This window comes from Bactrocera latifrons, unplaced genomic scaffold (assembly GCF_001853355.1).
Source record: "Bactrocera latifrons isolate USDA-ARS-PBARC rearing strain unplaced genomic scaffold, ASM185335v1 scaffold_160, whole genome shotgun sequence".
Lineage (NCBI taxonomy): Eukaryota > Metazoa > Arthropoda > Insecta > Diptera > Tephritidae > Bactrocera > Bactrocera latifrons.
Window position 1 is genome coordinate 694491 of NW_017535075.1, and position 14329 is coordinate 708819.

At 34.1% G+C, this 14329-nt stretch overlaps 3 protein-coding genes across 6 annotated transcripts; 1 reads left to right on the forward strand and 2 right to left on the reverse strand.

Annotated features, from left to right (window-relative positions):
• Positions 1-532: 532 nt before the first annotated feature.
• Positions 533-2736, reverse strand: LOC108966468 (ZZ-type zinc finger-containing protein 3). Its single transcript, XM_018929388.1, has 4 exons — positions 1990-2736; positions 1805-1918; positions 1601-1738; positions 533-1535 (listed from the first exon to the last, which is right to left on the reverse strand). The coding sequence occupies exons 1-4, from the start codon at positions 2131-2133 to the stop codon at positions 870-872; spliced, it is 1062 nt and encodes a 353-aa protein (XP_018784933.1). The 5' UTR covers positions 2134-2736; the 3' UTR covers positions 533-869.
• Positions 2737-3176: 440 nt separating this feature from the next.
• On the forward strand, positions 3177-11299 carry LOC108966469. Of its 4 annotated transcripts, none has more exons than XM_018929389.1 (14): positions 3177-3389; positions 3462-3587; positions 5380-5604; positions 5662-5772; positions 5847-6164; positions 6231-6362; positions 6433-6672; positions 6726-6839; positions 7801-8056; positions 8633-8757; positions 8821-8952; positions 9052-9575; positions 9988-10077; positions 10146-11299. In XM_018929389.1, the coding sequence occupies exons 1-14, from the start codon at positions 3338-3340 to the stop codon at positions 11151-11153; spliced, it is 3453 nt and encodes a 1150-aa protein (XP_018784934.1). In that variant the 5' UTR covers positions 3177-3337; the 3' UTR covers positions 11154-11299. The 4 variants fall into 4 exon arrangements, with proteins under 4 accessions (XP_018784934.1, XP_018784935.1, XP_018784937.1 ...); XM_018929390.1 differs by having other exon boundaries at positions 5383-5604; XM_018929392.1 differs by having other exon boundaries at positions 3462-3581.
• A 1877-nt stretch (positions 11300-13176) lies between these two features.
• LOC108966470 (39S ribosomal protein L17, mitochondrial) lies at positions 13177-14047 on the reverse strand. Its single transcript, XM_018929394.1, has 2 exons — positions 13723-14047; positions 13177-13658 (listed from the first exon to the last, which is right to left on the reverse strand). The coding sequence occupies exons 1-2, from the start codon at positions 13915-13917 to the stop codon at positions 13242-13244; spliced, it is 612 nt and encodes a 203-aa protein (XP_018784939.1). The 5' UTR covers positions 13918-14047; the 3' UTR covers positions 13177-13241.
• Between the last annotated feature and the right edge of the window lie 282 nt (positions 14048-14329).

Genomic DNA, 14329 nt, shown 5'->3' on the forward strand with positions numbered 1-14329 from the left:
GTGGGAACGGTAAAACAAATCGGTCATTGAATGTAAACAAAGGGGTCTTTGAAAATTAATGTATATATTTTTATAGAATTAGTTATATCAATTACAAACAGGCTTTCTAAAAATCAAGATGCAATATCCAGTTACAACTGTATACCAATCAATCTTATACGGCGCTGAGTAGTAAGTGGTCGGCAGCAATAAAAAAGGAATAAATAAAACTTTAAGGCTACGGACTTTGGTCAATCCGCGGCTAAAAAAAGAAGCAACATAACCACAACTTATTAGCACATCTTTACCAACAATTTCTTTAAATTAAAAATAGACACTAAGAAAGAAAATATATCACTTACCAGTCTTAAGTAATATTTGCGGTTAAAATAAATTAGTAATATATCTTGAAATGTACTGATGAATAAATAGTTTTGTATGAGTATATTTCAACTGCTTCAATAATTGATTGGATTGAAGAAAAATGTTGATAATTAGAATTTCATGTGTCTTTTGAGGCTACAAATAAATGAGAAAATAAACTGTAGTTGGATTTAATGCTGCTGATGATGTAACATGTGACACTAATGCAATACATTTTATTTTAATCAAAAATAATGGTATTAAAGCCTCACCTTTGCACCTATGGTGTCTGCATAAATGCTTCAAACTAACTATATTATTCTTCAAACTAGTTTTTTAACCGAAACCGTCGAAATTTTAATATTAGTGCAGCGTTTAGTGAACTTAGAACCGAATTTCAATAACGATTAAATTTATAGTCAAATTAACATTAAAAAATCAAATTATGGGTAATAATTCTGGTGAAAATGGTTATTGCTAAAACATTAAACACAGGCGTACGGGCAGCCACCTCAATTTTGTGACAACTATAAATCATTCTCTGTTACTACATCATGTGACAGATGTTCGAAGTTGTGCGTCAACAATTGGGTCACAATACAATCGGAACATTGATTCAAATATATATAACAGGTATTGCAACGAAAACGTAAAGGTGAAATGGCGGAAACGCGACATGTTTCACACATGGCCGCCAATGGATCTGGATTATATCCTTCAGGTGTTTTCAACTTCTCATCCTTTATTATTGTCAATATTTTTATTATACGTTCACGGTCATCATCGTTTTGCACCTCAATACCGTTCGCAATCGCATCTTCTAGTGGCGTTTCCGTTAAGACTTTACGCGCATCTTTTGGCAATGGCGAACTTGACGTTTGTAAATCACCCATTAAAAAGTCATCTTCCGGCATATGTACAGGCACATTAAAGGCTGGGAAGAAAGTGGTCGGCCGAAAGAAATGTTTCGCTTTCGATTGTCCACCGCGCCGATTTTTTGGCCGACGTCCGGGTATGGGCAAACCAGCATCATGTAATTTTTGAAAATACTTTTGCACACGGCTACACACCTGCTGTGGTGTACGATTGCCCAAAGCTTTGGCAATTTTCACATAACGACGACTTTCAATCGCTTCAGCCGGATATTCGATAAGCAATTCTTCGAGACGACGTTGCTCTTCGCACGACCACAACTGTATGAAATAAAATGTAAATTTCAATTTATATGTTAATTAAATAGATATACACTATTACTAACCTGATTAAATGTCTCGGGCTTAGACTCGTCTACAACGCGCCCACGCACTGTTGCGGGTTTTGTATCAAGATCAGACTCTTCTTTGATTTTGATGTCTACAGGCGGTAGCAAGTCCAAATTGGTAGTAATTTCGGGCAACTGTAAGCAAGAAATAATAAAGGAATTTTATTTTAATATTAATGAATCAATCGGTTTAAGATTTGCCTTTTCAATGGTCATATAATTTGGCGCTATAATTTCTTCATTATTCCGCAGTTTTTGCAGCAGTAACTCTGGATCATTTAAATAACGTTGTCTCGCCAATTCCAGCTCCTCTAACTGCAATGTTTATTTGTAAATATTGATGAAATTTTATTCTTTTTTTTCTTTTCAAATGTAATTGTTGCTACCTGTTTGTGCACGCGCATTCTTTGCACCTCCAGCACGGCTATAGTGCGCAGCATATTTGTGTAATCGGCATTACCACGTAAAGCTAAATGATCACTTTCAAAATAGAACGTGTTGTCATCTTCACAACTATCACTTTCGTCCATAATAAATTGTAAATATTGCGTATATTAGCCAAAATTCACTTTTATTAAAATTAGGTGGAAAATATTAAATTTCAGCTGCTAGAACGTTAGCAACGAATCAGCTGTGTACTAATACTGTGCAATAATGGACGGCTGTAGATCGTATTGAAATATCGTAACTTTAGTGGCAACACAGTTACTTCATCTTTTTCATTCCAGTTTTATTCCAAAGAAAAATTACAAGACAGCGATTATCATAAAATATCGTTTGCTTCAAGCGCACTTGTATCTAAATATAATATTTGAAAATTATCTGAAACGGCATAAAAAGAGCAGCTTTTAAATAAGTGAACCGTATGGCAATGTCTTTGTCTTCTAATATCGAATGTCACAGCAATGAGCCAGAGCGCAATGAAAGCAGTGTTACCAGTGTTTTCCCCTAAATTTTGGAGTAAAAAATTAATTTTAGTTCGTTCGTTCGAAGAAAAGTGTTCTGTGGTTAGAGAGAAAGAGATCCCCAACCCTCCTGTCACTGGAAATGTGAGAGCCGCTCACCTACCGAACTTTGGCAGTTGACTGGATCGGATTGGTTTTGACATTTTGCAATTAGAATGACTGGAACGGCCAGATTGAAATTATACCAAAAATATATGTGAACGGAGGAATTTGTTGCCGCCGTTCAAGATCGCTAATAATAAAAAAAAATTTTAAACAATGAAAATCAAAGAAAATGTGAAATTTAAATATATATCATGAAACGTCTTGTAATTTGATGCATAATAGAATTAATTCTCTATTACAAATTATTAAAAACATTTATTAATTGACAACTAACAGGCTTAATTCACCTTATTAAGTATTGAAATATCGAAAGTCAGTTGTTTTAATATACCATAAAATCATAAAAAAGGAATTAAGTAGTTCTGCGATATATTAAAAGTCCAATATATAATAATTTGCAATCGTAATAAATGTTGGGTATTTTAATTTAAATGCCCAAAAATAATTATCCAATCTGGCCATAATGGAAAATGTTATAAAAAACGCTTACTTTGAGGCGCTCTCACACTGGAATAAGTTGGGCATCCATTATCCCTGGTTTATGCTGTGTGAATTTGTTTTATAATTTGGGGAATCCCTTATTAGTATAGAGAGAAATATTTTACAAAGTCAAGACATCAGTTTAGAGGTGCCGTGGAAACTTCTGCAAATTTAAAATTTTAATATGTCGTCCAAAAATGTTGCTGACACACAACAAGAATTTGCTACCAAAAATGGTAAATATAATTTTTGAAAACTGTAAAATGTTTATATAATTTACACATACATATATTTTTGTTAACTAAAAGTGCGTCTATCCCACTTGCCTGTGACAACGATCCTTATTATAGTGGTTGAAAAAGATGTTACAGATATTTTGAATTGCAAGAACTTCAAGTGCCAACAAGTCATCACCAAGCTAAGAAAAGGTCTGGGTGAGTCACATGTACACCTAACCACAAAAGTAAACATAGGATGACAATTTTTCGATTTTCTAACAAAATAATTCAAAGTTTAAATTTTTTTATGCAGTTTTATTTAATTTATTAAAAAAAAGTTGGAAAAAAACAAACATAACAGTTCATTGAAAGTAAAACGATAAACAAAAGCAAAAATTTAAAATTCATTAAAAGGAATTGTCACAGAAGTGTACATACGGTGTTACGAAAAAACATTACAAATAAATAGTTAATATTTTGTATGGCCTCTTTTGGCTTTAACAACTTTGAATAGACGAGACGGCATAGACAAGGCTAAAGTTCGAGTAGTTTCCGGCGTATTTATTTATTCCATTCATCAACTATAAGAGCCTTCAGATCCGATTTTGATGTTGCACGCCTTTTCTTAATGTGTTTCTTCAAATGATCCCACAAATGCTCAATAACATTTAAGTCAGAAGATTGTGGCGGATGTTCCAACTTCGATTTCACGTTATACAACAACCATTCCTTCCCCAATACAGAAGTGTGCTTCGGATCATTGTCTTGAAGCATGATAGGCTCACCTGGCAATTCAAGTTTCTCGAGACTTCGGATGTAGGTGTCCTTAAGAATRTCAATATACATATGTTTATCCATTATTCCATCAATAAATCTTATGTGTCCGACACCACTAGCTGCCATACAAACATACACCATCACAGATCCTCCACCATGCTTAACGGTGGGAACAATATTTTTTCGTTGCAGCGAAGTATTTTTTTTACGCCAGACTTTGGTGTGACCATCGTTGGAGAAAACATTAAATTTACACTCAAAAAAAACACGTGAAAATGACACGTTCCCAAAAGGTTGTATCAGTTTGATGGATGTTTTCGTATTTTTTTTTTTTTTTTTTTTTTTTTTTTTTTTTTTTTTTTTTTTTTTTTTTTTTTTTTTTTGCGTAGCTAAGCCGCTTAGCAATATTTGCATCTCTTAACAATGGTTTTCTTCTCGCTACTCTGCAATCTGCAATCTAAATCATGCTTTTTTTTTTTTAACATTTTCGAACGGTTTTAGGATGCACATAGACTCCATAATCATTTCCGATGCCTTTCGCGATATGAACGGCATTTTCCCTAGGACAAAGGTTGATTGTACGAATAATTTCCCTTTGCATCCTCAAATCCAGTTTAGGTGGGCGATCAGGGCGAGGCTTAATTTCGTAGCTACCTGTCTCGTTGAAATTATTAACTATCACTTGAACTGTTGCTTTCGATAAATTTGTAATTTTTCCAATTTCCCCAAGAGATTTTCCTTCGCTTTTAAGTTTTATTACGACTTTTCGTAGATCTGACGATGTTTCTTTTCTTTTAAACATTTTGCAACTATATATAAACTAAAGATGTTTTCACGGCCGCAATTACAAAGAACTGACCACGCACACCCAAACAAATTCATAAACAAAAAACAAAATCAATTGCATAACGGTAAATCAAATATCAGTAAAGCGTATGTACACTTTGTGAGATTTCATTATATGGTAGGAAATTGATAGTTTCGTGTTGTAGTTAGTGGTACAAGACCTACAAAAATAAAATGCATTTAAAAAATTATTAAATTTGTGTTATTACATTAGATAATCGCAAAATTGTGACGGTATGTTCACTTTTGTGGTTAAGTGTAACTACAATATTTGCTATAATGATAGAGGTAGTGATAGAAATTTTCTATCATTCCACAGATCAACTATTTGATTAACACTTTTGTTATCACTACATTGATATACATATGTACATATGTATTTTAGCAGATGGTGATAGCAGAACTTTTACGGACGAAAATGGTAAAATATATCCTGATTGGAATTCGTACAAGCATGGAAATACGTTAAAGGGTAGTATTATGGTTGCGCCATTGGACGGTTATTACGCATTTGATGCAGCTGGAAAAGTAAAACTAGAATTTAACGAAATTCAAACCGTTTCTACAGGACCTACGATTCGTGAGGTACAACAAAATTTTGCAGGCGATGGTAAATTTTTTATTATATATTTTTATACTTAATATATTATATTGTCTTTGCCTTAAGACGAAACAAGTGGCAGTTCACAAACAATATATGTATTGGTTACAAATTCTAGTGACTTGAAAGAAGCTGAAAATTCGCGAGAATTTAGTTATCATCCTGTAATACGTTCCGGTATATGCATATATGTTTATACTAATTTTGATATGGAATTGTAATTGTAATATATTTTATGGAACAATCTGCAGAACGAAATGGAACATTTGTAGACGAAGATGGTAACACTTACAAAAATTGGGAGGCTTACAAAGGTGAAAACAAATTGGATGCTGGCATTTTAGTCGCGCCCACAAATGGACGTTACACCATAGCTGCAAATGGGCAAGTCGAGCTTGAAGCTTGGAAAACTGCAGCTATAAATAAATCAAACATGAATATCAGCCGTCAATGTAGCTATAACGACAACAACAACATCAGCGATCAATGTAGCTATAACGACAATAAAAACAACATCAGCCGTCAGTCGCTAACGATTCATGAATATCATAACCATATTGCGCGAAAAGGTAATTAAATTAATAAAAATCAAATTGTTATATTATTACTATAACTTTATTTTTTTGCTTTTGTAGATATTGCATCCGATGCTTATAGTACAAACTGCAGTATTTATGTGTTAGTCACAAAGCAAACGAACATGTATGATGCCATGAATTCACAGGAGTTTACAACTCATAAAGTGCTAAGGATGCAAAATACTACAAGTACGAGTAAAATTAGCCGTGTACATATGTGCTTCAATATGTGTAAAACTGTTAAAACTTCACTTTACAGCTAAAAGTTACATTTTTATGGACGACGAAAAAAATGAATATATTTGTTGGAAACTATATCTGACGGAAAATAATTTACCCGAAGGCATTATGGTTGCTCCACTAAATGGTATTTACAGCTTCGATAAGGATGGAAATGTCGACTTGGAGATATGCTTAACGCCGGCTTGCGTTCCAAAGTCAAAGCAAAACTCTCATAATATTACCATCAGCAGCCTGCAACAACATTACGCAACAATAAGTGAGTAGGAAAGCTGTTAAAAAGTAGTTTATTGTTGTTTTTGTGTGTTGCAGGTAAATATTTGAATGCTGACACGTCTATGCTACATATACTGGTCACAAACAATGAACATGAAAATGTGCTGGAAGCAAAAATATTTCAGGACTTTGTCGTTAAACGAATAGGAGGTAAGAAATATTCATTTTTGATTTTTTCTCATTTAGACGTGTAACAGTTAACATATTTTATACATTACTTGTAAAGTAATACGGAGTAAGCAAAATGAAAAATTATAAAACTGTTGCAGTGTAATCTTATCACAATTTTGCAGTAAATACTTATACCTTAGCTTATCAGTATATTTCGGGAATCGGAAGTTAGCAGTGTTATTGCAATGAACGATCAAATAATGGTTTAGCGAAAGATACGTAAAACCATTACTTTAGATACACTCCTTATCGGGTAGTATCTTAGTGATTGTGGTTAACACCCACCCGAATGTGGGAAGAATTGTCATTATGTCAGTTGAATGTGAAGTGGCATTGGAACCGGGTGCCGGACACAAAGTACAGCAGAGGTTTTGGATGGGGCTCGGACCCTACGAAGGTAGTGCCCATTCTACACTGCCAATCGGTTTCAGGCGGTACGTCCCTCTGTTTCTATTATAATGACTTGAAGTTTTACACACGACCTTTTCTTCACAGGAAACTGCTGCATTGTTGTTGTTGTTTTAGCGGTTAGCTAGTCCCTGTTAGGATGGCAAAGGATTAGCTAAGTTGTCGTCCACGTTATCCAACCTAGGCCCAAGAAACATCCTTATTCAACGGGGTCGAACCAAATTAAGAGGGGTGATTGTTCAAAATTATTGAAGCTTCGTTGGAGCCGAAATTAACATTTTTTTTTTATTATTTTTATACCAAAGTGCTGTTACGCGGTAAATTTTCAAAAATCATTTTCGAAATGCAAAATGGTCTTATTTTCGTTCACGATAATAATGATTTGAATAAATGAAAATTTAGTTACGTTTTTTAATTTAAAATCGTAATCCTTTATATTGCATGTTATATAAGTATTTTATGCCTTTAATATTGTAACTGTAAAATTTACTAACATTTTAATTAATCATTGTACTATTATTATTTGCGGCAGTTAAGTCTCTATTATTCTATTTGGACCAAGAATTCAATATATATTTGAGCTGGGAGAATTATCTCAAGGAGAATGGCCTACCAGAAGGTATAATGGTTGCACCACTTAATGGCGAATACACATTTGATGAAAATGGCAATGTAAATCTATACATAAAGCCGACGCGAAAATCAGTAAAGAAAATGCGTACAGTTCTGGAAGTGCAGCAAGATTTTGCAAACAACAGCGGTTTCAAGAAGGAAATTATTTGGGACTTGTGAGTACACATATACATGTACATCTTTACATACTATGTTTATACCGAAATAAATATCCTTAGTACGCTTATTGTTGTGATTGTACTATTTAGTTTGTCTTAACTCTTCTTGTTATTTTTGTAGCGGCAGAAAACATTACTGAAGTAATTTCGAGGAATGGTGTCGAGTTGACAGTTCTTGGGCGAATAAAAATCCGGGTCCGTTCCGGCTACTTATACTCGACTGTCGTATGAGCCGTTGTCTCAAACCTAGCAATATTTAATAAAAGTCCCTACGACGGTCTGGCCAACGTAACTGGAACGGATTAGGAGTTTTTCACGGCCCAGTACTGCAAACTCGATCGTATTCCTAAAATCTATTTCAGGAAGGTTCTCTGCCGCTACAAAAACAACAAGCTTGCCTATTTGGTGGAATTTGTTATACCCGCAACACGGTATACTAAATTTGTTAGTATTTGCGAAGGCTATTATAGCTTCCGTGCCACCGTAGCTGACATTTTTTTCTTGTTTTTTTTTTTTTATTTTTTTTTATCTAAATTATTATTTTTTCTCAAAGTGTTTATTATCATCAAACAGGCTATCTAAAGAACAAAGTGGAATGTTGAAAGATAAGTTAAACAATCTAATACCTGATCAAGAAAAAGGAAATAGAAAAATAGTGGAAATGCGAAAAATAATATTTGACAGTGTTTGGGCACAAAGTGAGTATGCAAACTAAAAGGAAACCTCACCACTTTTGTCTAACTTTCAAATTTCGCGTTCAGGAAAATACACTAACCGAAACTCTTTGAGTGCAATTATTTATGTGTTTGTAAGCGATTGCGATAGGAAGGAACTTGCCATAAACGCTAAGAAATTCTCCTGTCATCCCGTCTTTAGAACACGAAAATGTACAAGTAAGTATCTTCGTGTATTATCTCCATTTATGTTCATATATACATAGCTTACTTGATATATCTAAATGTATGTATGTATGTATGTTTATAATTTCTCAGCTGATGGCGATAGTTCGCATTGTTGTATGATATTCATTGATGAACTGGGCCGCGTTTATAAAAATTGGAAAACATATTTGGCAAATAATGAACTACCGAGTGGATTGATGATTGCACCGCTTAACGGTATTTATACCACCGATTATAACGGACATGTACAATTAGAGGTGCATCCTACACCAAATGGTAGCGCCGCTAAACAGCTACTGGGTGTTGCAGATACAGCGACGGCTGTAGCCGGATTTGGTGCAGCTACAATACCATTAGCAGCAATGATGATGACGGTAGCGCCGGCTTTAATAACTGGAGCTGGTGCTGTTTGTGCTACCACAGCGGCATACTCAGCCATACGTTCACTATGCAATTTAGTAGATCGTAAAAAACACGAACAGTCTATTGGTTTAGATAATTCGCAAGCTAGAAATGCTTGGATAGGTGTTGGAGCTGGTGTTGTTGGTGTAGGTGCTTCACGTGCTACGAATGTCATGACAAGAGCTGCTGCTGCCGGAAAGGAGATATCGTTGGTAAGTAAAAATTATAAACTATTATAAATTTTATGAATTTATGAATTTCGACTGCGAAGAACTACAGCCACAACAAACGCAACGCGTTAAAGAATCATGAAGAAGTTTGGGTGAATTGTTAGGTTTATCTGCAAGTGGCAACGTCATATTTACTACCAACTTGTGGCTCTTATAGGCGAACCACCAGTTCTTCAGATATCGATCTGATATTTTATGCATGTGCTTTTCTCCCCAAGATGCTGCTCATTTCGGACCACTATAGGATATAGCTGTCATCCAAACAAAATCAAGATACATATTTTTTGATAGCCATTTATGCTTTAAAACTGTATTATAGCTGCGGTGCAGACGAAATAACTGTTTTTTTTTTTTTTTTTTATTCAAGTACTGTACTCAAATGCTTTATTTCTAGGCTACCGAATTACTTGTAAACGGTATGAACATTTCATCTATTGTACTATCCGGAACCGGGGTAGCAAATGGAATTCTAGATCTATTAATAGTAAGTTAAAATATATATGTTACAATCGTTATTATTAGTTTAAACTTCGCTTTTAACATTTCTTTTAGAAATATCGCGATGATGAGGAGGTGACAAGTATGGAACTGGTGCAGTTGGCAGCCTCTTTGGTACTCTTCACACATTCTGTATCGAATTTCCGTATGGCATCAACACTAGTAAATGATACACATAGTGCCACAATACAGGACTACCGAAAGTCTTTAAGTAATCGCCAGAGAAAAATATTTGATAAAATGTCAAAGGAAACAATTCGTATCAAAGGTGCACAACAAGGAAAAGTAGATATTATACGTGGAGCTAATGATATGCCTAGCAAACAATATCTAAATGATCTTTACAAAATTAACAAGAAATTAAATGAAGCTAAGGTACGACCTGCATTCGGCGCAGCTGGGGAAGGAGTTGTGCTCAATAATGATGTGGCAGTCAATACCAACGACCTACGCAATAATCTTCAACATAATAAGGGTTCTAGTGTGCTAAATTCGGTTACCAAACCCATACCTACAACGCATTCTGAAGTAAATGCCGTTAGCAATTCCAAATTACTGATCGTAAACGTAAACAATAAAGGCGATTCATCAGCTCAACCAAGCGCAGTCGCCATTGGCATGGGTAGCATTGTGCTTCCGAATAATATCTTAATTTCACTAAGCGAATATGGTACGCGACTTTATGAGATTATCGCTAATACTGGCAGCTTTGATGATATCATAACTACCATGGCTGATGCTTTTTCACAGCAAACATTTGAATTTCTCATGAAACTGGCACAAGAATTTGTTGAAACGCATTTAGAAAAAATAAGGAATACGATAAAAATTTTTATACCCGCCGAGACCATACTTTATCGCATTTTTTTGTATGTCGAAAATAATTGTGCATCACAAACATATGCATTCTTACATACCAAAAAGCAAGAAATATTGAGGTCTTTAAATATCTACTTTAATTCACTTAATCCGAATAGTTATTTAAATAAGATAAGGTGTGATATTTGTGGCGGTTCTTATTCAATATGCAACCTACAAGATTTTAACTACGCACAATTGTAGATTGTACTTTACACTTACACGCATGTATATTATACTAATAAAATTTACTCCGCATACGTAGAACATTAGGGTTAAAGTATTGTAGTTGGTTGATTAGGCTAATGGGCTGCTCTCGCCGTGATAGAATATACGTATATTTACATCCATATTGGCTCACCGTACTAAATAGTATATTATCAAAGAATACTTGCTTGTTCGGATCAAATTTAGTAATGTATGGCGACAAAGATTTTTTTTATCTCATCTTTTAACGGATAAACTTACAAGGGTCGGTACTGTTTTTATTATTTATCTTCCGTAACAGATAATGTCGCGATATTAACGATATGCATCGATTTCATTTAGATCCATGAGGACAGTTCGTTTCACTTTAATTCAAATATGATTTTACCAAATAAACAATTTTTTTCATTTAAGTCTGAAGTGAAGAATTTTGAATGTCAAACACACAACTTGGCGGTAATTTTAATGCAGTGTTGCCAGTGTTTAAGATAATTTCAAATTTGACTGCCAAAATCTGGCGCAGAATGCCGAAGTCTGGTGTGGCATCTATAACTGGAACGCGTTACCGCCTTATTACCGCAACTGCATTGCCAATGGTTAAGCTTAAGCAGTAAAAAGCAAAGGATCTTGGTCAGTTTCACGATTGTAAGCCGACGGAAACGCGTATAATGCTTCCGCTGCTTAAAATAAAAAAAATGCTATATATTATACATTATATGTTTATAATCTATAATTACGTATAAGTGTTTTAAATATTAAAAGTGTTCATATAGAGTTTTAGAAGTGACTGGCTGCAATTTAAAGGTAAGCTATCGGCTTCGCAATTTTCTTGAACATGTATGTATGGATATGTCAACCATTAACCAACAACGGTTAATAAGGAATTGTAGCGACTGTAGCGTTTTCATATACTTATATATAATCGCATATATGAAATGTTATCAAATATTTTCTATAAATGTGATTCAAAACACAGTAAATCACTTGTGTACAAATATTGTACAGCAATTTAGTTCCAATTTTTTATTGCTTGAGCTGCATTGCCTTTATATAATATTTTACTGCTTTATCGCTTACGCGTAGCAACATCGACGGAAGCAATTAAAATGAGGCCGAAAATAAAATAGTTTATTTTTTAGTGAAATTTATAAATATATAAATAATAATTATAAGTGAAATCAAACCAAAAACTTTTAGTAAATTTGTGCAGAACGTCCTCACTACTGTGATGTATAGCGTATTAATTTGTATATTTGCAAAATTTATAAATAACAAGTATAAATCGACTTTGGTTTCAAGGTAAGCCACATCATTTATAATTTCCTACAAATTAACAATTGCTACTCTTAAAGTGTATTTGATATAATAAATTAATTAAAATAATTATATAAATTTTTACAGTAATCGACTAAATATGAGACGCTTGTGTTTAATTCGTACAGTTAATGCACTATTGCTGCAACTTAATAAAGTTTAGGAAGAATACGCTATTAATTTACAGCTGCAATCATATTTTTAACAAAAGTGTGTTGTTGTAGCAGCATAAGCTTCTATCCGCATTAGTATGTTCCTGAAGTTGAGGTGAAAAATGTTCTGAAAATTTACGCTTAAATGGTTCTGTATAACCTAAAAAGTCTGATACCAAGCAGCGAATTGAAGCAGTTAAAATAAAAGCGCTTTCAAAAACAACAAAGCCATTACGTTTTAGTTTTCTAAAAGTGTATTTACAGTGTTCTTTGTAGTTACGAATTAAAAACTGAAATTCATAGTTATTAAAACCACAACAAATATGCAGTTGCTGTTTTTTCGGTAGCGCCCTTTGTATGCAGCTTAAAAGCGCGGGTTATGAACATATCACAGCTACTCTAATCAGTTCTCATGTTAGGCCATTTGAAGGTATTTAAAAAAGTTATACATTTCCATCTCCAGCGGCACAATACATTAATTTTAGCATTATAAGTTCTAATAACAATCCTATGTTGCTGTTGTTGTGGCACCATATAATATAAAGCATATAAAATGTTTTGTTTAATATTAAATTACTTTTATTAATTTTACAATTATAATTGGTAAAAAGCACAATTTTTATGCTTTCACTACATTTTCTGCTGCTTTGGCATCCCCTTCACTCCCTACTTTCTCAGCATTCACCGCTGATTCCGAAGCTATTTTATCTGCTAGCTCTGCAAGCTTTTCACGTCTGTAATCTTTTCGTGCTTCATCCAATAAAACATTATGTATTAAATTACGATTGTTTGTATAATCAGGCAATAACGATGGATATGGATTGCCACGCAACTCCAGCACCGATTTTCTGTAATACATGCCAGGGTAATCACGCGGTGCTTTGTACATGCGGGTATATGAAACATTACAGTTTTCCAATCGTGGCACTAGAACTTTGAAAAGTTTATGCACCAATTGTTTTTCGAGCAACCAATAATCCGCCAACTCCATTGTAGCTTTATGACGATCGCCATAACGTATCGCATTGGAAATTAACTGCAATTGTAAGAACAAAAAACAATTATTATGTTAACTCATGGTTGTGTTATAATTTACTAACCAATTCCGCATAGCCGCGCGCTTCATCAGCTCTATTGTAGTATAATTCTATGCGCTCATGCTTCACTAGCGCCGTCACAGTTTTGCGTAGTTTCAATAAACGACCCTCAGGACCATCTGGATTACGTAGGTTACGATGTGGTTTAACAGCGATACGCAATTGTGACATCAACTTACTAACATCAGCTTGATTCATTTTAATGTTTCACTTATTTCATATATTGTTTACAAAGAATTGTGCGGTAATATAATATTAAGAGCCGCAATTGGTGTTAGATTTTTACGTAAATAGTGCGATGCGGCGCTGCACGAGCGGATTGTCAAATCACAAACAGCTGTTTGCTGTCAAGTCACGTTGGTAATAGATTGCATTATTGTAATAGCACAGTGCTTTCGGATACTAATACAGTGGTATGAAGTGTTAAAAATTTGGAACAATTCAATTTCTTCGAATTTGAGAAAGTCTTAACAAATTGTAGGATATACGTATATTTTTTATTTTATATCAAATTTGTTCGTAAGTTGTTACTAAACAGTTTACGGTAAGAAAAACAAGTTTCATGTCGAAGTAGTATTTTCTGCTAGTTGGTGAAGACCTTGTTTGTTGT

Coding starts and splice junctions, on each gene's coding strand:
- LOC108966470 (XM_018929394.1), bottom strand. CDS start 13,917: ATGAATCAAGCTGATGTTAGTAAGTTGATGTCACAATTGCGTATCGCT. Junction 13,659..13,722: donor CGCGCGGCTATGCGGAATTG/GTTAGTAAATTA, acceptor TTACAATTGCAG/TTAATTTCCAATGCGATACG.
- LOC108966469 (XM_018929389.1), top strand. CDS start 3,338: ATGTCGTCCAAAAATGTTGCTGACACACAACAAGAATTTGCTACCAAA. Junction 6,165..6,230: donor TAACCATATTGCGCGAAAAG/GTAATTAAATTA, acceptor TTGCTTTTGTAG/ATATTGCATCCGATGCTTAT. Junction 9,576..9,987: donor CCGGAAAGGAGATATCGTTG/GTAAGTAAAAAT, acceptor CTTTATTTCTAG/GCTACCGAATTACTTGTAAA.
- LOC108966468 (XM_018929388.1), bottom strand. CDS start 2,133: ATGGACGAAAGTGATAGTTGTGAAGATGACAACACGTTCTATTTTGAA. Junction 1,739..1,804: donor ATTATATGACCATTGAAAAG/GCAAATCTTAAA, acceptor TCTTGCTTACAG/TTGCCCGAAATTACTACCAA. Junction 1,536..1,600: donor AGCCCGAGACATTTAATCAG/GTTAGTAATAGT, acceptor TATTTCATACAG/TTGTGGTCGTGCGAAGAGCA.